This window comes from Rhinolophus hipposideros, assembly GCF_964194185.1.
Source record: "Rhinolophus hipposideros genome assembly, chromosome: 4".
In the NCBI taxonomy this organism is placed as follows: Eukaryota; Metazoa; Chordata; class Mammalia; order Chiroptera; family Rhinolophidae; genus Rhinolophus; species Rhinolophus hipposideros.
This window is the reverse complement of record NC_138050.1, coordinates 82,859,755-82,882,780: the sequence shown is the minus strand read 5'-3', so window position 1 is coordinate 82,882,780 and position 23,026 is coordinate 82,859,755. Positions and strand designations below refer to the sequence as shown.

The 23,026-nt window shown below is 34.6% G+C and overlaps 1 protein-coding gene across 4 annotated transcripts in view; it reads left to right on the top strand.

Annotated features, from left to right (window-relative positions):
• The window catches only part of PIBF1 (progesterone immunomodulatory binding factor 1), a 181,591-nt gene that overhangs the window by 109,663 nt on the left and 48,902 nt on the right, over positions 1 to 23,026 (top strand). For all 4 annotated transcript variants that reach the window (XR_013993252.1, XM_081047027.1, XM_081047028.1 and 1 more), the window contains exon 14: positions 7,069 to 7,171. Coding sequence is in view for 3 of the 4 variants with exons in the window: in XM_081047027.1 (XP_080903153.1) it covers positions 7,069 to 7,171 (103 nt within the window). In the remaining variant the exon portion in view is untranslated. The remainder of the gene's footprint in view (positions 1 to 7,068; positions 7,172 to 23,026) is intronic.

Genomic DNA, 23,026 nt, shown 5'->3' with positions numbered 1-23,026 from the left:
TTCCTCTAGCAAACTTTTGTGCATAACAAAAATTTGGTTTTTTTCCTCCTGTATTCTCATATGTATGAGTTATCATTTTTGTCCTTAGGGGAAAGTTGTGCTTATTTCATTTGAGTTGGTTTTAGGCATAGTCCTTTAAAACTTAATTCTAGTCTGTTCATGATCAACTTGAAAGTTCAAACCTATTGACGAAAATAGAGAAAGTCTTCTATAACTGTAGATAATCAGCATGAAACCATTATTAAGTCCTCAGCCACTGCCAACAGAGCAGGCAGTACAGAGACCAACCTGAAGTGTTCTGAAGCTATAATCATTCTGGCACATGTGTCCCTTTTTTGACCATTTTTTATGTTGTGCTAATAGAGACAGAATTCTGATCTGCTAAAATTGAAAAAGATCAGAAAGCCCAGTGTTATTTCATACCGAGTAACTAGTTAGTAAGTATGTAAATAATACACTGACTTATTTGGAGTGTTGATGATACTAAGAGAACCTCTGAAGGACTGGGGACAGCATCAGTGCTCCATTGTGCTTCGACATCTCAGATGTAAATAGAGGTCTGCCATGTTCACATTGGCAATTTTGCAATTGTATGCAATAATCAGATGTACTAATTGCCATTGGCAGATTAAAGAGAATAACTTTTATTTGGAGTCAAGTAATGAGAGAGCTAAGAAATAACCCTTGGTGGAATAATTGTACCAGTTAACAGGTTAAATTTTTGTTTAATGTTTAAACACAAAACCATACTCTGTACTATTAGTTTCAATTGATATCAATCTTAATTTTGGTATAGGTAAAAAATCAAATGGCAATTAATGTAATTACAAAGAATTGTGTTATACCTATTTTTTAATAACTTATTTTTTTATTGGGGAATATTGGGGAACAGTGTGTTTCTCCAGGGCCCATCAGTTCCATGTAGTTGTCCTTCAATCTAGTTGTGGAGGGCGCTGCTCAGCTCCAAGTCCAGTTGCTGTTTTCAATCTTAGTTGCAGGGGCACAGCCCCCCATCCCTTGTGGGAATTGAACGAGCAACCTTGTTGTTCAGAGCTTGCACTCTAACCAACTGAGCCATCCGGCTGCCCCATGTTATACCTATTTTAGGGTCTTAACAGATACCCTATAAAAGCAGTGCTGGGGGCCGCCAGTTAGCTCAGTTAGTTAGAGCACTGTGCCCTTACCAACAAGGTTGCCAGTTCGAGTCCCACATGGGCCGCTGTGAACTGTGCCCTCCACAACTATATTGAAACAACTACTTAACTTGGAGGTGATGGGTCCTGGATAAACACACTTAAATAAATAAAAGCTTTTAAAAAACTGCAGTGCTTACTTGAGGAGTTTAGTACATTCTATACAAAAAAAAAAAATAAGTAAATAAATAACCTTTAGCCAGAGTCATGCTCCCTGGGTGTCCATAGTTACTCATTATAAAGAATTGGAAAGGATTTGTTTTCATTGTGCATGCATTGTAGTTAAGGAGACACAAACAGCTATAAGTGAGCAACTCTTCATCTGTCTTGATACGAATTTCATTTAAACTAAAACTCCCCTCCTCTCTTCCAATTTCTAATATCCCAGATTTCTAAACAGAATCCACCTACAAAACCAAATCACTCACCAAACAATATTCCACATTTAAAAATGTAGCAGGTTGTTAAAAAATGTAATAAAAAACTAAAGATTTAGGAGGTTGAAATACATAAGAGGTGAATTGGTATCTGACATTTGCCTTCTTCCCTTATTAACTTAATGTACTTGTTTATTATTAGTTCAAAGCTTAGATGCTAAGCATTAGTTGTACTTTAATATTGAGACTCTGCAGCCTTGGAATATGGTTTCTGGAAATGTATTCATTTGAAAAAAATTTGCTTAAACAAAATCAATCAGAAAGAATTTATTAAGTGCCCACTGTGTTCATCACACACTACAGGGGATAAGACCCATGTCTTCATATAAGTTGCACCTGTTGGGGGAGAAAGATGAACATGCCTGAAGGAATAGCAAGACACACCCAAAAATACACTGTATCAGAGAACCAGCTATCAGTGAAAGCTGACATGGTCAGAAATGGAGGAAGTGGAACTTGAAGGGAAACTAAAACAACATTGGCTTTCAAGCAGTGGAATAACCTATCTGCTTCAGGTTAGCGGACCAGTAGAGGTATAGTGGAAGGCATGTACAAAACATGTTTGTGGGACATTAAGAAGAGTGGACATTAATAGAAAATAAGGTTGGTTCAGTTGAGATGACAGGTGGCCTTGATATTTTTAAATAGTGTAGATGTAGAGGAGAATTAACCCTGTAGGTAAGATTTGGAGGGGGTGGGGACAGGACATAAACATCAATTCGTTAAATAAGAAATGCAAACATCTAACAAACACATAGAAGATGTTTAATCTCACAAATAAAGAAATTTAATTTAAAATAAGATTCTATTGTCTATCTATAAGGTTAAGAAAATTTTAAAGATTGATGATGTCTAGTGTGGGCTAGGTATGAAGAAAAAGGAGGTCTTATAGAAAGTTTATTCTTTTAAGTCCTTTATTACTGAACAGGTAACTACTGTACCAGGTATTATTCCAGACACCTAGAATAATATATTAGAGAACAAAATAAATAAAAATTCCTATCCTTGGATAACTTTTATTCTAGTTCCTGAGAATTTAAATTTGTACAACCTTTCAAGAGGAATGCCTGAAATTTTATAACGCACATGTTATAAAGTCATTACACTTTCTAATAAATCACAGTACAAGGAGTGCAAAGATAATTATTTAGAACTTTCCATAACCAAGGTACTATTGTGAATGCTCTAATTGTCTTTTTACTGGGTTGTCTTTTTACTGTTGAGCTGTAAGAGTTCTTCGTATTTTCTGGATACAAACCCATTATCAGATACATATTTTGAATTTTTTTCTCCCATTCCCTGGGCAGTCTTTTCCCTTTCTTGATAATGTCTTTTGAAGCACAAAACTTTGTAATTTTGATTTATTAAAATTAGGGCTTTGTACTATTTTTTTGGTGTTGCTTGTGTTTTTGGAGCTATATCTGAGAATCCTTTGCCAAATCCAAGTTAATGAAGAGTTACTCCTGTTTTTTTTCCCCTAAGAATTTATGTTTTTAGCTCTTACATACAGGTCTTTGATCTACTTTGAGTTGATTTTCCATATCATATGAGATAAGGGCTTTGTACTATTTTTAATGTAGCTACTACTAGAAAATTTTAAATTACATGTGTGGCTTACATTATATTTCTATTAGAAAACTGGCCTTGACCGGTGGTCTCCAAACTTGTTGATATGGATCCCTATTGGGAAAACAATTAAATATGCACCCACCGATATATGTATGTGTTTATATTTATGTATAAGTTATATGCAGGTACTATCCTATGTATGTACTATCATATAAATGTTATGTACATTATAATATCAAACCTACACAGAAAATGAAAACTTAGAAATATATAATATTAAAATAAATATAAGTAATATTTCCCACACTTCAATGGATTACTGTGCACATAACTACTTTCGGAGATCCCTGGTCTAAACTATGACCTTAACCTTTTGAGTGGCTCAAATCTTCCTTCTCAAGTAATCCTCCACAATGTTGACAGAGGACTCTCTCAAGTACAGATCTGATCATGTCATGCCTAGCCAACTAAAGGATAAAATTTAAACTCAGCTTGTCATACAAGGCCTTTCATCATATATCCCTGCCTAAATCTCTCTAGCTTCCACCCTCACCACGTGCCATATGTTTCATCCATCAATACCACACTGCTTACAGTTTTCTCCAGCAGATCATCCTTTACTTACAGTTTTTCCTCTACCCAGAATGCTGTTTCTCTGCCTCTGCCCCAGATTGGTCAGAATTAGTTTTCATTCCTTCTCATAATATTTAGCACACTACGATAATTTTTTTTTATTTGCCTATCTTCCTCAGTAGACTGTCAGCTCCTCCAGGTAGAAATTATGTATTATTCCCAGTACCAATGTAGATCATAAGCTTTTAAATATGTTTGCTAAAAGAAAGTGTTCATGAATATCTTACTGAATTAAGTAATACATTTCCTCTAATTCAGCTGGCTTTTTTGCAGTCATTGATATTCATGATCAAGAAAAAAATCGCTAATTTTCTTTTTATCATTTCTGTTTAATTGCAAGTATTATAATGATGAAAAATTATACTTCTTGTTTTCCCTGTGTGTTCTATGGGCTTAAATAGACAGTTTTTGAAAGAAAAATATTTCACAGTATTATTTTTTATTCTTATTCTTATTCTTGTTTTCTTTTCTTGTTTTCCTTTCCCCCCCCATAACATCACAGGCTAAATAGGTCATTTTTAGGATAACCTCAGAAGCTTAATACCATTGCACCGTTTCCGATATGTCTGTGACATGTGTTCTTCTACCTTACAGCTGAGACTTAGAAGTGAATTTTAAAAACGTGATCAGTGGATCAGTTGGAGACTAATTGTAGCACAATGTTATCACCATTATGCATCATAAATGCCATCAACATTCATAATAATAGTCACGGTCATTCCCGTCAGCACCAGTTCCTAGAACGTTTTTACTAGTACTGTAAGCTAGTGATCAGAACACTGTAGAACACATTTATAAGCAATTTCAAGAAATTATAAGATACCTTTCTGCTATTTAAAGTTGATTTTCTCACTCAGAATCCTCCAACCAAAGTCAAGAAAATTCTTAGTAAAAAAGGAGGTAGTCCTGATGTTAGGACTTAAGCAGCAGCATATCAAGAATTTCTTAAATGTAGTGTTTTATGTCATGTGATATTTTATATTGATAAGTGGTATCACACCATGTTTGCATAAGAGAATCATACAATTCTCAAACAAACCAAAAAGCACCCAAACCAAATGAACTTAATATTGTTATACTTGATGTCTTCAAGTCATTATCTTCAAAATGTTGGTAATGGGTGACCTTTGCATCTCATTATTTTCTCGCATCCCTTTTTCTTCCGTTTCATCTCATCTGTAACTCTGATTCTGTCTAATAGTATCTGACTCTGTAATAGCATTTGATTGCGTTCATTGTTCTTCTATACGGAGCATTACACAAATGTGATCTGTACCTTCAACATACATTTATTGAGAAATTACTATGTACAGAAAGACCCTAATGTTGAGTTTTGTGGGAGACAAAGATGCAGGGACTTATTCCTAACATATACAAAAGATGAAAGAAAATGAAAGTATGAGTGAAGAAAACGCCAAGGTTTAACTTAGCATAATAAAAAACAGAACTAATGATATAAAATACTGATGTTTGCACACATATAATCAACAAATTTAAGATGTAAACATCATATAAAATTAGCGTTAAGATTATTTGTAGAGTTCTTTTTTTAGGGTCAAATCTGAAATAACGTGGTATATTTTACTTCGAGGAATAGAAAACAGGATAGCCAAACACTGTAGACACCTTAAAAATCGATAAAGGAAGAAAGTAGATTCCCAAATCTGGGCAGGGAGGATGGGGAGTGGTGCTAAAGAGTACACATTTGCTTTTGGGGGTAATAAAAGTGTTCTAAAATGGGGGAAAGAGGTAGAAGAGGGAAAAGGGGGTCTAATATATGGTGACGGAAGGAAAACTGACTGGATAGTGAACACACAATGCAATATGCAGATGAAGCATTATAGAATTGTACACTTGAAACCTATATAATTTTACTAGCCAATGTCACCCCAATAAATTCTAAATAAATAAATAAATAAATAAATAAATAAATAAATAAATAAATAAATAAATATTGGAACACAAAAAACTGTCCTAAATTAGATGCTAGTGATAGTTGAACAACTCTAAATACACAAAAAATAATTGAATTTTACACTTTAAATGTGTGGACTTCATGGTATGTAAATTACATATCAATAAATTTCATATCAATAAAGTTGTTTTGTAAACAAGCTACCCAATTCACTATATAAACTTTTACTAGAACTCATCTGTATTATTTAGAAAAACAAAAACAAGTTCTTAGAAATAGATGTGTAAGACAAATAACATTATTTTCAGAGTTTTGTCTGCATTTCTTTATCTGATGTTAGAAAATATTTAAAAACACAATGGAATTGTTTTTGTACTGTAGTTTCATTTAGAAAGACAATATTTTACTTCTTGTCATCGTAAAACTTCCTGTCTTCTTGGAATCCAGGGATTTCACAATTGAGATATTAATAAGTCAACTCATACAGATGGAAATGTGATAAATAAGAATTTTTAAGTTTTTGGAATTGTAGAGAGGGTCTTTGGAGGACAAGTATTCTCAACATAATTAGCAGTTCTTAAAAACATTATGCCACTTTTCTTCCCCCAGTAGTTAGAAGAAAATAATTTTTGTAGCTGAAGCTTTTTTTTCAATTGTGTCTTCAAAGTGGAATTGGGACATTTCAAATTCAATGTAATTTTAAATTCTAAAGGTAACCTAAATTTAAAGGTTACACTCAGTACAATAAGTTGATGATCACAGTGTGGTCTTTCAATGATTTCTTTTAGTTCAGAAAATTTGCCTTTACGTGGACATTTTCCACTTTTCATACATCTTTTCCATCTCTACTTTCAACAGAAAATCTATTCAGTTGACACATTATGTTGTCTGAGGTAAACACTGATGCTTTTCAAAGAGCAAACTTATTGTTTCAACTAATTGCCAGATTTGTTTGTAAATGGGAATTTTTTATAAAAATGGAGAAAAGCTGTAAATTGCTATCTTATGGTCTTTTCAAACAAGTATCATAATGTAACTGCACTGTGGCAAGGGCTAAAAATTATTACTACAGTAATCAGTATATCACAGTTATGTTATTATGAAGATTTAATGTTACTTTCAAAATTATGAGTTCTTGAATATTGGTCTTCCAGTGTTGACACCTGAAAATATTTGACTCCATATTTTTCTGTTAATATTTAAGTATTATTAGAAAATGGTAAGTCAATTTGTAAGCACACAAACACATTTTGAATATTTTAGATGGCGTTGCCCTTTTGTGAGCATTGATTTTTTTTTTTTTTTTATTTCATTCACCTAGTGTCCACTTGGCAAGAAGAGTGCTTCAGTTAGAAAAACAAAACTCATTGGTTTTAAAAGACCTGGAACATCAAAAGGAACAAGTAACACAGCTTTCACAAGAGGTAAATAACTTAAACAAAAGAAACACATATAAAGAGTCACAGTGTTCATTTAATTCTTTGTTACTCCTTTGTGTATTTTCTGAGTCGTTTGAAAGTAAGCTGTTTGCTAGTACAAAATGGTTTTACAATTTATGAAACTAACTTATGTTAAAGCCTTATAAAACAACTTAACAGTGTATGGCAAAACTAAGATCAAAAGAGAGATTAAATGCCCAGACTAAATATAAATGCAGACTAGACAGACAAAGCTGTGATTTCTGGGAATATCAACTGGCAAAACAAGTTTGGCAAATTTTAGTGGCATTTTAAGTTTTTGATTAAAGCCTCATTTTTTAAAATAGATTTGCTTTTTGACTTCTTTAATGAAAAACAACTTATCTATTAAACATACTTGAAGCTCTCACATTCTTTGGGATATGATAGTTCCCAAATTATGTATTTTTAAAATCAGATTCATATTTTTTTATTTTCCTTAGCCTTATATTTTATTATTAACAGACTATATAGGTGAAGCTTGAACAACACAGGAGTTAGGGACGCAGATCCCTGTGCAGCTGAAAAATCATTCTATAAGTTTTGACTCCCTAAAAACTTTACTGCATCATCTGCCAAGGATGGTTTCTTAAGCATTGCAGATTTGGGTATCAAGGACCCCTGACAGATACCCAAATCTGGAATTCTCAAGTCCCTTGTATGAAATGGCATAGGACAATGCATATAGTCGGCCTTCTGCATCCACAGGTTCCCAGCTGCCGATGCAAAACTAGGGATACATAGGGCCAACTAGGTCTTTATTGAAAAACAATATGTATATGTCTTGTATATTAGCCCCTCTCAAGAGGTGTTTTTTGCAAATATCTTCTCCTATTTGGTTGGTTGCCTCTTTGTTTTGTTGATGGTTTCTTTTGCTATGCGGAAGCTTTTTAGTTTGATATAGTCCCATTCATTTATTTTTCCTTTTACTTCCTTTGCCTTTGAAGTAAAATTTATAAAATCCTCTTTGAACCCAAGGTCCATAAGTTCAGTACCTATACTTTCTTCTATGCAGCTTATTGTTTCAGATCTTATGTTTAGGTCTTGATCCATTTTGAGTTAATTTTGGTACATGGTGACAGATAGCAGCCTAGTTTCATTCATTTGTATGTGGCTTTCCAGTTTTCCCAGCACCATTTATTGAAGAGGATTTCTTTTCTCCATTATTGTTTTTGGCTCCTTTGTCGAAAATTATCTGCCCATATATATGTGGGTTTATTTATTATTTATTTGAATTCTATTCCATTGGTCTGTGTGTCTGTTTTTCTGCCAGTACCATGCTATTTTGATTATTGTTGCCTTGTAGTATAGATTGAAGTCAGGGAGTGTGATACTTCCAGACTTGTTCTTTTTTCTTTGGATTGCTTTGGCTATTCAGGGTCTTTTGCGATTCCATACAAATCTGATGATTTTTTTGTTCCATTTCTTTATAAAAATGATATTGGGATTTTGATGGGCATTGCATTAAATCTGTATATCGCTTTGGGTAATATGGTCATTTTAACTATGTTGATTCTTCCAATCCAGGAACACAGAATGTCTTAATGTTTCTTTGTGTCTCCTTCAATTTCTTTTAAGAATGTCTTATAGTTTTCAGTGCATAGGTCCTTCACATCCTTGGTTACGTTTATCCCTAGGTATTTTGTTCTTTTTGTTGCAATTACAAAAGGAATTTTTTTTTCATTTCTTTTTCTGAAATGTCATTGTTAGTATATATAAATGTAAGGGATTTTTGTGCATTGATTTTGTAGCCAGAAAATTTACTGTATTTGTTTATTGTTTCTGATAATTTTGGTGGTCTTTAGGGTTTTCTATATAAAGAACTCGTGCAACTCAACTACAAAGAAACAATCCAATTAAAAAATGAGCAGAGGACCTGAACAGACATTTCTCCCAAGAAGGCATACAACTGGCCAACAGATACCTGAAAAAATGCTCAGCTTCACTAGCTATTAGGGAAATAGAAATCAAAACCACAGTGAGATACCATCTCACACCTGTTAAAATGGCTGTCATTAACAGATCAAATAATACATGTTGGAGAGACTGTGGAGAAAAAGGAACCCTCATACACTGTTGGTGGGAATATAAATTGGTACAGCCACAATGGAAAACAGTATAGAGGTTCCTCAAAAGATTAAGAATAGAATTGCCATATGACCCATCAATCCCTCTCCTGAGTATCTACTCAAAAAATATGAAAATTTTTATCTGTATAGATAGATATACCCCGATGTTCATTGCACCATTATTCACAGTGGCCAAGACATGGAAACAACCAAGGTGTCTTTCGAAAGATGATTGGATAAAGAAGATGTGGTACATATATACAAAATGAAATATTATTCAGCCATCAGAAAAGACGACATACTGCCATTTTCAACAATATGATGGATCTTGAGATTGTCATGCCAGCTGAAATAAGTTAGACAGAAAAAGTCGAGAACCATATGATTTCATTCATATGTGGGATATAAAACTAAAAGCAACAAAGGAACAAGACAAACAAACAAAACTCATAGACACAGGCAATAGTTTAATGGTTACCAGAGCTTAAGAGGGATGGGGATGGTAGAAGAGGGAAAAGGGGATCAAATATATAGTGATACCGTGTTTCCCCGAAAATAAGACCTACCCAGACAATCAGCTCTAAGGCATCTTTTGGAGCAAAACTTAATATAAGACCAGGCCTTATTAATTTTTGCTCCAAGAGACGCATTAGAGCTGATTGTCCGGCCAGGTCTTACTTTCGGGGAAACACGGTAGAAGTACTGACTCTGGGTGGTGAGCACACAATGCAATATGTAGATGATGTATTATAGAAATGTACACTCGAAACCTATACAATTTTACTAACCATTGTCACCCCAATAAATTTAATTTAAAAATAAAAGAAATAGAAAGCCTGAGTACTCCTATAATCATTCATGAGAAAAAGAAAAAAATCTGCATATAAGTGGACCTACGCATTAACCCCGCGTTCAAGAGTCAATTGTAGGGCCAGCCTGGTGGCTCAGGCAGTTGGAGCTCTGTACTCCTAACTCCGAAGGCTGCAGGTTCAATTCCCACATGGGCCAGTGGGCTCTCAACCATGAGGTTGCCGGTTCAACTCCTCGAGTCCCGCAAGGGATGGTGGGCAGCGCCCCCAGCAACCACGATTGAACAGGCACCTTGAGCTGAGCTGCCGCTGAGCTGCCGGTGATGGCCCAGTTGGTTGGAGCGTGTCCTCTCAACCACAAGGTTGCCGGTTCGACTCCCGCAAGGGATGGTGGGCTGTGTCCCCTGCAACTAGCAACGGAAACTAGACCTGGAGCTGAGCTGTGCCCTCCACAACTAAGACTGAAAGGACAACTTGACTTGGAAAAAAGTCCTAGAAGTACATACAGTTCCCCAATAAAGTCCTGTTTCCCCTCCCCACTAAAATCTTTAAAAAAAAAAAAGAGTCAATTGTATATACGGTCTACATAGTATTTTCAATCCTTTTATTATTTAAGCCTACATCTAATTACATTTTCTGTACTTCTGAAATTCAGGAAATAAAACAATTAAAACCAAAGATGCCACCTCACTGTTGTTCCTTTTAAAGACATATATTAAAAACTGTTAATACATTTGTTTTCTTAAGGACCTGTTCACATTTGTCTTCATAGTGCCCTCTATTAAAGTGCTATTAATACTGTAACATTAGAAGGATCTTCATGCTCAAATTTTAAAATATCACAAATCTTTCATATTACTGCAGTGCCTGACACAGTTGATGGTGAGGGTGGAATCAGTGTTTTGCTAGCAAATGTTAACAAGTGGCTCTCCAGGCAGGGGTGTGAGGGATGGCTCTTATTTGTAGCATTTGCTTCTATCTCTAGGATAAATATTCCCACCATGCCTAACTTTGAGCTGCCAACTTAATGTTACTGAACACAGAGTAGAGAAAAGATGCTCAGTGGCACACCATTAAATTATGCTTCCAGCATACAAGCGTCATAGACATACTTGTATGTAAGCACGAGAGCAGAGATGATAGTTAACTATAGTAAAATAATGAAAAATTGATGAGTTTTTTAGTATTTGTTGCTTTTTTAAATAAAATTTATTTTATTTTAAATCTAAGTAATTTATTAAATAGTGGATTTGAACAACCAGCCCACAAAATTCTTAGAAATATACCAGTGAGCTATCAAAAACTCCTACAGGCCACCTTCAGCACACCACAGGGTAAAGCCGTGGAAGGATATATATATGAGTGACCAAAAAAACAAATGAACCTCTGTATGCTAATATACTATAGTTTTTTTCATATTTGTCTTAATTTCAGAATAACCTATCAAAACTATTTCTTAAAAAATGAAATATTAAAACTCATATAAATTTGCATGTATGTCTGTCTTTGTATTACTTTTTTTAAAAACCGCCTTCTGGAGCACTTCAGTTTTTCGAAATAGGAATTTATAAATGGGTACACATTCTTATACTAACTGTAGGGGGAAATATAAGAAATTAAATGCTCTTGTAATGAAGTATAATTAACTTGTATGAAGCAGTTTTTAAAAAGCTATTGTCTAATATTGAGAAAATGACTTAAATACTGAAATGTTTGTGATATGAAATGGTATGATGGTGTGGAATTCGCTTTAAAACATTTTGTAAGGCAGGTGGCGGAAGGGCTCAGTATATAAAACAAGAATCTCAAAATGTTGATAATATTTGAAGCTGGGTGAGGTGTACATGTAGTTCATTATTCAGTTCTGTACTTTTCTGTATGTTTGAAATTTTTTTATAAGACATGGAGAAAGAATTGGTAACCCTATATTAAAAAGGTTTATGCTAAGTATATAACCTTTCCCTTAACATTGAAAATAAAGTATCATAATTTGAAATATTGCATAGATTTTACTTTTTCCTACCTCACAAAAAAATTACACTGCTTAAATTGAAAATAATTGCATAAACTAATTACAGTGGTACCTTGGTTTTCTAACGTAAACCATTCTGGAAGACTGAGTTCTGAAATATTCGAAAACTGAGGCACCGTTTCCCCATAGAAAGTAATGCAAAATGGATTAATCCATTCCAGACCTTTAAAATCAACCCCTAAAACTGCAAATTTAGCATGAATTTTACTATCTAATGATACCATAGATTCATAAAATTTACTGCGTTCGTAAACCAAAATGTTCGTCAACAGAGATGTTCGAAAACCAAGGTACTACTACTGTACTCTGAAAGATGGTGTTACTAGCACAGCTTGTTTTCTTGCATTTCACAGATACTGCATTTTTTACAAACTGAAGGTGTGTGGCAACCTTGTATTAAGCAAATCAGTTGGTGTCATTTTTCCAACAGCATTTGTTCATTTTGTGTCTCTATGTCACATTTTGATAATTCTTGCAATATTTCAAAAGAAGTCATTGGGGGCCAGATCAGGTGAGTAGGGAGGATGTTCCAATACAGTTATTTGTTTACTGGCTAAAAACTCCCTCACAGACACTGCTGTGTGAGCTGGTGCATTGCCGTGATGCAAGAGCCATGAATTGTTGGCGAAAAGTTCAGGTCGTCTAACTTTTTCATGCAGCCTTTTTAGCACTTCCAAATAGTAAACTTGGTTAAACTGTTTGTCCAATTGGTACAGATTTATAATGAATAATCCCTCTGATATCAAAAAAGGTTAGCAACATTGTTGCAGCAAGTTTACTCACTTAATTATCAGACCATATGTATGTCATTAACATATCATTGTCTAGTTTCCTGTGATATTTTACCACTTCACATATAGCATAAAACCTTATAATACTATCCTTCCATTTGTCCCTTCCCAGCCTTTGTGCTCCAGTTGTTATAGATTTTCCTTACACATGTAATCCTCACACTACATTACTATTATTTTTACTTTAAACAGTTGATAATCTTTTAAAGAGATATAATAATATGAGGAAAAGGTATTATATTTAACCAAATAGTTACCATGCCTGGTGTTCCTTATTCCTTTGTGTACATCCAAATTTCCATCTGGCATCATATTTCTTCTTTTAAAAATACTTATATAGCAGGTCAACTGGTGACGAATTCTTTCTGTTTCTGTATGTTACAAAAAGTTATTTACCCTTTTTTATTGTTTCTTTTTTGTTTACATTTATTCTTAACAAAAGTCAAGATTCAAATATATTTCTCAGTTATGTTAACTGAGAAATAAACTAGAATAAATAAACTAGAAGTGCACATTTAAGGGTTCACTCTTTTTTACTGCAATAAAATTCACATAACATAAAATTCACCATTTTTACCATTTTATGTTGTACAATTCAGTGGCTTCTAGTATGTTTATAATGTACAATCGTCACCACATATATATATAGAAAATTTTCACCCCTTAGAAGGAAACTCTGTACTCATTAGGTAGTCACTTCTCATTCTCCTACCCCTCAAGCCTCTGGCACCCACTAATGTGCTTTCTGTCTCTATGAATTTGCCTGTTCTACATATTTCATATAAATGGAATCATGCAATATATGATCTTTTGTGTCTGGCTTCTTTCACTGGTATGCTGTTCACACAAACACTGTAATGTTTTCAAGATTTATTCATGTTGTACCATCTATCAGTATTTAATTCCTTTTTATAACTGAATAATATTCCATTGTTCAGATATATCACATTTTGTTACCAATTCATCAGCTGATTGACATTTAGATTATTTCTATGATTTGGCTGTTGTAAATAGTGCTGCTATGAGCAGTCATGTACAAGTTTTTTGTCTTAATGCCTGTTTTCTAATGGATATATACCTAAAGAATGAAATTGCTGGCTCACATAGTAATTCTGTGTTCAACTCTTTGAGGAAACACAAAACTCTTTTCCACAACACCTGCATCATTTTACATTCCCACCAGTAATTTCAAGAATTCCAATTTCTCACATCCTCTCCAATGCTTTTGTTTTTATTCTAGACATCCTAATGGGTAGAAGTAGTATCTCATTGTGATTTTGATTTGCATCATTCTCATAACTAATGATGTTGAGTACTGTTTTGTGTGTTTACTGGCCATTTGTGTGTCTTCTTTGGAGAAATGTCTATTCACATTCTTTGCCCATTTTTTCACCCCTTCTTCCACTTTCCCTCCCCACCCTGGTTCAAGCCGTTGTTTCTCAGTCTAGTTGTGTAGGACACAGCTCCCTGGCCCATGCTAGTATTCTGAGTCTTGTGCTCCCCCCATCTGAGGCAGTCGGTCGCCGGTCAGCCCCTCACAGCAGCTCTTGCCAGCTGCCTACTGCTCACAATGGCTGTCAGCCATTCACGCTGGCCACTGACCACTCCTGGCAGCACACAGCAGCACAGTATCCCGCGGCAGCACACTGCAGCCTCCAGCTGCTGACGGCAGCCCAGCTCCAGGGAGAGCCATTGTTCACAATCTTAGCTGTAGAGGGCGCAGCTCACTGTCCCATGTGGGAATCGAACCGGCAACCTCAGCGTTAGAAGCACAGTGTTCTGACCACACATGGCACAGTGCTCTGACCACACATGGTGCTCCGACCACCTGAGCCACTGGGCTGGCCCACCCATTTTTTAATTGGGTTATTTGTCTTTTTGTTTTTGAATTGTAAAATTTCTTTATATATTCCTCATACTAAACCCTTATCAGATATATGATATGCCATTGATTTTTTAAATAAAAATTATATATATTTAAGGTGATAACATGATTTATATTTGATATATGTGTGTGTATATCGGATGCCAAAAAAATCTGTACAAGTGCACACTTTGGTCAACGTTGCTCAAGCCGTAGTTTGCCGTCATCAGAAGTGTCTGGGTGCTGATGGTAACCACTTTGAGCACCTCTTGTAATTACAGAAGTCAAACATGACTTGTATTCATCTTTTGTTATCAGTATACATTGAGTATCACAATTTTATACAGTTTTCCTTTCTTAAAATGTGTATACATTTTTTGGCACCGTATATATACATATATATACACACATACACACACGATGAAATGACTACTGTAGTCAAGCTAATCAACATATCTGCCTCCTCAAATGCTTACCTTTTGTGTATGTGTGGTGAGAACACCTGAAATCTACTAGCTTAGCATATTTCCAGACGTATCCCATTTTGTTCATTCATTCATTCATTCATTCATTCACTGATGGACAGTTGGGTTTTTTCTACCTTTTGGCTATTGTGAATAGTGCTATGAACATTCAAGTATAAAGATATGTTTGACTACCTATTTAAATGCTTTGTTTATTTGTTTGTGTTTTTTATTTCAATGCTTTTGAGTATACACCGAAGGCTGGAATTGCTCATTTCAACTTTATTTTTGAAAGATATTTTCCCTGGGTAAAGAATTTGAGGTTGCCTTTTGTTGTCCTCTTTTTTAGTACTTGAAAGATGGTACTCCACTCTCTTCTAGTTTGCATCGTTTTGCGGAGAAATACGCTGTCATCTTTATATTTGTTCCTCTTTAGGTAATGTGTCTTAGTTCTGTAGCTGCTTAAGATTTTCTTTTTTTCACTAGGTTTAAGGAGTTTGATTATGATGAGGTTTGATGTAGTTTTCTTCTTATTTCTTGTGCTTGGGTTTTGTCAAACTTCTTATGTGTGAGATATCATCGAATTTGGAAGTTTTTCAGCTATTATTTCCTCACGTTTTTGGTCTTTTCAGTCTTTTTTTTTTTTGCCTTTCCTTTTGTATAATTTCTTTTTACTAAGTCTTCAAGTCCACTAACCTTTTCTTCTCCAATGTATAATCTGTTAATTCAACCTAGTGTGTTTTTCATCTCAGATATTGTAATTTTCATTTCTAGAAGTTCACTTTAAGTCTTTTTTGTATCTTCCAGGTCTCAATTTTTCAAACTTTATTTTCTGAGTATATGAAATACAGTTTCAATAACTGCTTTGATATCTTTGTCTACTAATTCTGTTATTGTATCATTTCTTGATTGGTTTGAATTAAATTGATTTATCTCATTATGTATCATATTGTCCTCTTTTACATGCCTACTAATTTTTTACTGGATGCTAGACATTATGAATTTTATTTTATAGTTTAAGATAATCCATAATTATGGATTCTTATAAGTCTGTATCAGCTTTGTTCTCAAACATGGTTAAGTTTCTTGGAAAAAGTTTGGTCCTTTCAAGTCTTGCTTTTAAGCTTTTATAAGCAAAAAGAGTTTATCTTAAGGCTACAACCCCACCTGAGCATTTTAAAGTCCTAAAAAAAAAACACATTTTTTTAAAATTTCAAGATCAGGCTTCCTACCATGTTTCTGAAGCTCCATTGATGTGAAAAAAAGAAAAGAAAAAAAAACTCCACTATTTTTATGTACCACTAAAGAGTAAGATTAATCCGTTAAACTATGATACAATGCTTAACATACATTCTTTTAGACTTCAGGCAGTTGACTTTTATCACATACTACTCTGTTTCTTTGCTTTTCTTTTAACATACATTTTGTTTTAGTACTGAATCACATTGTAATCCTTTGGAAGATGTTTTAAATGGCAATTAAACTCAGCCTGTGAAGGATTAGCCATACTCAGAACTCAATTGAAATCAAAATATAAACAGCCAAGACCAAATTGTTCATGTGCAAGCCTGGCCAACAGCGATTCTAAGATGTATTCCGTTTTCATAGAAAAGATGAAAAACATTGTGATTTATAGGGTCCTTTTGCCTCCCAAAGTGTTACATTGAAAGCTTGTTGATACTTATAATTCCTGTAATTAACAACAGTGCTTTTATTTCACCGTTAGAATAAAAAGCTTAAAAAATAAACACTTAGATGAGGTACCAAATTGCCAATAATTTTTTTAATTGAGCAAATGAAGTTTAATTCGTTAGTCTGTCAGAAGTCTTCCTTCCTACCAAAACTGTCCTCCATGATGTTGATCATGATTTCCTATTTTAAAATGTCCAGTGCCTTCCAGATAATGTCCAGATTCTCTAACATGGCCTACGCCAGTTTGACCCTAACGTATTCTCATCTGTTATCTCCCCTCTCCCAAGTCATTACTTGCTGCTCCCTTCCACACCAAGTAATGTTTCTTTTACTTCTGCTGCACCACTTTGTTACCCTCCTACTTCTTAGTCTTCTTGGTTTACTTATTTTTCTCTGTTCTATAAATACTGATATGGCCCAGAGTTCCACCTTGGGACTGTTTTCTGACAGCATCTCACTCCATCTTGTTTCATGGCTTCAGCTACCACATGCAATGTATCTTTTTGTTGTAGCCTATTTTTAGTAAGTCAGATATGTATGTGGTAAATATATATAATCATAATTCAAAAGTATAAGAGTATTTAGCAAATATCAAGTCCTCCCTACTCTCTCGTCATACCCTCTTCTGAGTATCTCTAGTCAGTCTCCTGTTTTAGTGGTACTGACTTGACAACCTCTTATCATCTCTCATCTGAATTATTTGAGTAACCATCTAATTTTGTTAAGTCCTCCACCTTGTAGTCAGAGTACTGTTTCTAAATGCAAATCTGTTTTGGCTTTTCTTTTTTTCACAGAGTTATCTCTGTTTCTAAGAATAATGATATATGAGACCTTCCATTATCCAACCTCTGCCTACGTATCCAGTTTCATTTTACATTATACCATACACACACACACACACTGCCATGCTCCCACCATACCTAACTATTTGTGCTGCTCCCTACATACGTAACTTCTTGTGTTTTACTAGCAATTCTCCAAGTGCGCTATGCCATTTTATGTCTCCATGCTTTCATATACTCTGGTCTCTTTGCCCAGTATACCCTTGTCTACATCACAGATACACGTCTTTTAAAATCAATTTCAAGTGTCACGTACTCTATTAAGGCTTTTTTGAACCCCCGGTAAAAATGACTACCATACGAAGATATATATAAACATAATTATTGACAAGTCTGTCTATGAGCTTCTTACGGGGAGAAACTCTGTTTTTCTTGGTCTGTGTATCCTTACCACTTAGCACAGTGCCTGTTTAAACAGATACTTGTTGAAGGATTAATTTCTGGTTTTGATGGGTCAAAGTATATTAGAGAATTGTGTATACTAGAATGAATCTGAAGCAGAGTAGAGGTTCTAAGAACCAAGAGGGCCAAAGGATGACCCAGAAATCAGAGGTGCTAATTAGAGAAGGAAAGAAAACCTTATAGTATCACAGACTCAAGCACATGCTTTTTGTCACTGTAGAACCAGCACAGAGTACATCTATCAGCTCTACCCACCTCCACCCTGAAAAAAAACTGATTGCATGGGATCAACAGAACCATTAACTTTTATTGAAAATACTTTGTAGTTTTTGTTTTGTTTTGTTTTGTTTTAGAGTGAAAGGGGGGAACCAAGTGCTAAAATGAGTAACAAAAAGGGATAATAAAGGTAAAAGTATCTTATAGGTCTATAGCACTACTTTCACTTTACCACTGGGATATGAAAACCGTGGGCTTCCAAACTAGGCAGACTGGCTTGTATGACTTCAGACAAGTTATTTATCCTCTGTATACACCTCTGTTTTTCAACCTGTGATGTGGGAGTAATAATACAATACACATATTTGACCCAAGAATTCGAGATAACCCAATCTGAGATAAGCACTTAACACAGCAACTGGTATATAGAACTCATTCAGTACATTCAGTTTGTCTTGTCCTGCTTTTCATTTATTTTTCTACTGCTGGCCATAATAGTTATAAAATAAGTATTTTATTAATAAAGTTTGCATTTTTTTAAAGAGCTAGTAGCTCCAGAATTGGAGTAAGTGATCCTTATTTTGCCTATATGGAAATAGAATGAACTATCTAAATGAATTTAAACACACCACAGTAAGATTTTTTTTTAATGATAATTTAAGTACTTTCTGTAACAAGGTACACAGTACTTAAAACTGCAATTCTGATGAGTAATTGCTCTTCTCAAATACAAAAGCATATTTATAATTGCCATTTAGGAGAAGCATTTTAGGAGAAGTGTAAAAAAAGGTGTATTTCAAAACTAATAAAAACTACAAATTAACCAGAATTGTTATGTTTAAGTTAGAGAACAAGAGTTACTGATAAAATTCTACTATTTGTTGAATCAGTGTATAGGAAAATGTTAAGCAATAATAATATATAATAAGATAATGAAGATAACATTATTTAACAGCAATGAAAACATAGTGTTTATTACAAATTTTGAGTAAATATTTTATTTAAATCAAAATTATATGAATATATATACAAATAAATAATAATAATGGCTAGCAATTTTGAGTGTTTACTTAATACCAGTCATACTACTATCTGAAACCATAGGAGTGTCGCTTGGGCTAACTGGAACCTCCAAAGTGGGAGATCCTGGGTTTACTATCTCACCAGGCTTCCTGAGGCCTGGGAGAAGCTCCTCTGACTGAGTGGGTTTCTGTTAGATGGGCAAGTTATCAGAGAAGAATCAAAGAATTAGACAAATGACTCAGATGCAACGTCTGCTCAGTTTACGTACTCTTAGGTTCCTGATGGAGATGCTGTTGGCAGAGTTAAACACATTGAGTCCCGTAATATATGGTAACTGTGCTCTTCAAATCTAAAATTTTCTCCAAGTGATCAGGCCCTCGGAAAACTACCTACAAAATTGACCTGAAACTGATTTGGATTTGGACTGATTTGCATATAAATTTGGTCCTTTATAATTAAAAGCATGGCTACCACCTGGACAAATAGCTTTCATATTTTTTTGACCAAGACCTGTGTAGTAAGAAGTGTATCCTACATAGAACCCAGTACACACATACGTGCGTGTATTTGCCTGTGTGTGTGTGTGTATGTCTGATGATTTTCATAACACAGTGAATATTTACCACGTGTAGTACATTCTATTAGTTGCTATTAAGTTGTTTCTTTTTTTCTTTTTCATACTGCTTGTAACCCATAATGTGCAAACACTCGTCTGGACAGATATGTAATACATTTTCTTCTTATGGAAGCTTTCCTGAGAAATCAGCTGGGGGTTGAGGAGAGAGAGAAAAGGTGAAAAAGTAAGAATGAGTAAAGCACATTAGAGAAATATAGTGTGACTGCAGAATAAAAATCTGGTGTGACTGCAGAATAAAAATCTAATGCAGTGTATATGTCCACCATCTCCAGGGGCAATGCTAATCCAGTCTCTGTCCTTTTCAATTAATACTGTGTGCTGCCGAAGCAATCGTTCTGTTTTCCTACATATTTGTCCTGCGCCTCTTCTGCCCCCTTGAACAATCTTGAACAAGTTCACTGGGTTTCTCCCATTGGATGGAATTAGTACCATTTACAAATTTGAATAATTGTAGTCTGTAACTTTGATCCTTCAAATTATTTATAATACATATATATGACTAAGACTCAGAGAACCCCACTGTTTTCCTTCTTTATCAATAGAAGTGTTTAGGCTTCATCTTCACAAAAAGGCATCCCTCTGATTCCATGGTGATTCCTTTTTATTTTGTTTGTTGGTTTATTTTGTTGTTTAAATTCCACATAGGCATATAAGTGAGATCATAAGGTCTTTGTCTTTCTCTGTCTGACTTATTTCACTTAATATCCCATAGATCCACCCATGTTGTCACACACGGTGATTCCTTTTTAAAAATAAATCTTGTTTTGGACTTTATTGAATTGTTTTAAAGGCCTCGTATTCATGTTCTAACATTTTTATTATTAAGTTACATAGACAAATTCTTGAAGAAATACAATAAATAGCAAGATTTCCCATTGTACAAACCATGTTACTTTTCTCCCAAATAAATTTGTTTCTTTATGGCTCTTTAACACAGAAAGAACTTACATAAGAATAATTTTTAAAGGTAATTTTATTGTAAAATATTTCAGTCCATTCCAATGTCATTTAACTCAGCATAAGAAATAAAGTATTTAAGTAAATGACTTTTGTTAAATGTTAGGTGGTACTGATATGAAATCCAGTTTTTCAGCAAATATTCTATTTAGGGGGAAATAGTTTTTTCAAGTAAAAATATATACTCAGTTAGAACTTGAAAAGTTGTATGAAGGAAAATAAATCAGGGAAGAGGACAGCAACTAATTATTTCTGCCTGTGTTCCCCGGCCACATGGGCGTGCACATGGCATGAAATGAGTGCCATGGTTCTTACATATCTTCTGAAAGTGACCAAAGCCACAGGAAAAGGGCTTGGGAGTCTCTGAATCCCTCCCACAGGAACGTAGGCGCCCAGATATTAGAAGCAGTTAGCGATCTGTGGTGTGAAAAAATGGCTGTGAAGCCTATTTTATCCTGTGTGGATAATTGGTCCTATTTCTTTACTGTTTGTTTGTGTGCATGCACATGCATGCTTTTAGTCCACATTATTTTGGGGTAGAAAGGGGCAGGAGTTCTTATCTTTTCACATTTTGTACTTGTCTTATATTACTTACTTTTCTGTTACGGAGAGGCAATAACAAATATTGATAAAGCACATGATTCTGGAGCCAGACTCCCTGTGTAAAAATCTCATTTTTGGCAATTACTAGCTGTATAAACTTGGATAAATTATTTAATCCCTCTGTGTTTAACCCCTCTCGTCGTCATTTGTAAAATATTAAATTCCAAATAAAGTAAGTTTCATTGGAATATTTCCTGATCAAATAAGTAGATTACTTTTTATTTTTAAAACACATTATGTTTTGTAACATTTAATAGGAGAAACACAGAAAAGCAAGGCGTAAGGGGAAAAAATAGCTTTAAAAAACAAAGACTATCAGAGAAGGCTAAATACTGTATGATTCCAAATACATGACATTCTGGAAAAAGCGAAACTATGGAGACATTAACAAAAAGATCAGTGGTTGCCAGGGGTTAGGAGGGAGGGAGTGATGAATAGACAGCACAGGGGATTTTTAGGGCAATGAAAATATTCTGTATACTTTAACAGTAGATATGCGGCATTATACATTTGTCAAAATCCACAGAACATACACCACGAGTGAAGCTTACTGTAAACTACGGACGTGGTGATAATGATGTGTCCATGTAGGCTCATCAGTGGTAGCACATGGTGGTGCTTGGGGAGGTTGTGGGGTGGGAGGAGCAGGCCATATAGGGGAACTCTGTACTTCCACTCAATTTTGCTGCGAACCTAAAACAGCAGTAATAAAAAAAAGTCTCCAAAAAACAACAAAGATGAGAAAGGGAATGCAATCAGAGAACCACAGAAAAGACATAGGAGAAAAGGAAAGGAAGGGGAGGGAGGAAAATGTCAGTGACTCAGTTTTTGTTTGGGTAATTACGGCCACCTTTTGTCATTTGTGCAGTTTGCCAGTCCTTGTAGCCGGTTTTATCAGTAGCAGGAAAATATCCCCAGCAAGGAACTTTGTCTAGAGAAAAATTAACTTCTTGACATAGGTGACAACTTACTTTTTTGTAATGTTAAAGAATTTGGGAGAATTTTAGTTTTCTCGGTGTGTATTTCATTTGATGTTTCACCCTTTGTGAAATGAATGTTCTTATATATCTTGTGGATGCACGTATGTTATGTGTTGATGAATAATTACATTGGAATGCATAATAAGAAGACTTAAAGAAGCTGTTGGAACAAACGATATTCACAGGTAAGATGTAACATGATCACAACACTACCAGAAATGGCCTTTCACATGTATAAATTATTAAGGGTTGTTATTCTGTTATTTTTTGAAGTTCTGATATAAGAATTATGTAGAAATTAACATTTTTATTTTAATGATGATGAATATGTATTTATCTACCATATGAATGGCTGATTTGTTACATGGACAAAACATTCACTTTCATTGTAGTAACCGCTCTGTGTCTAACATTGCCAAGTGCTTAGACCAGGAAGTCTTT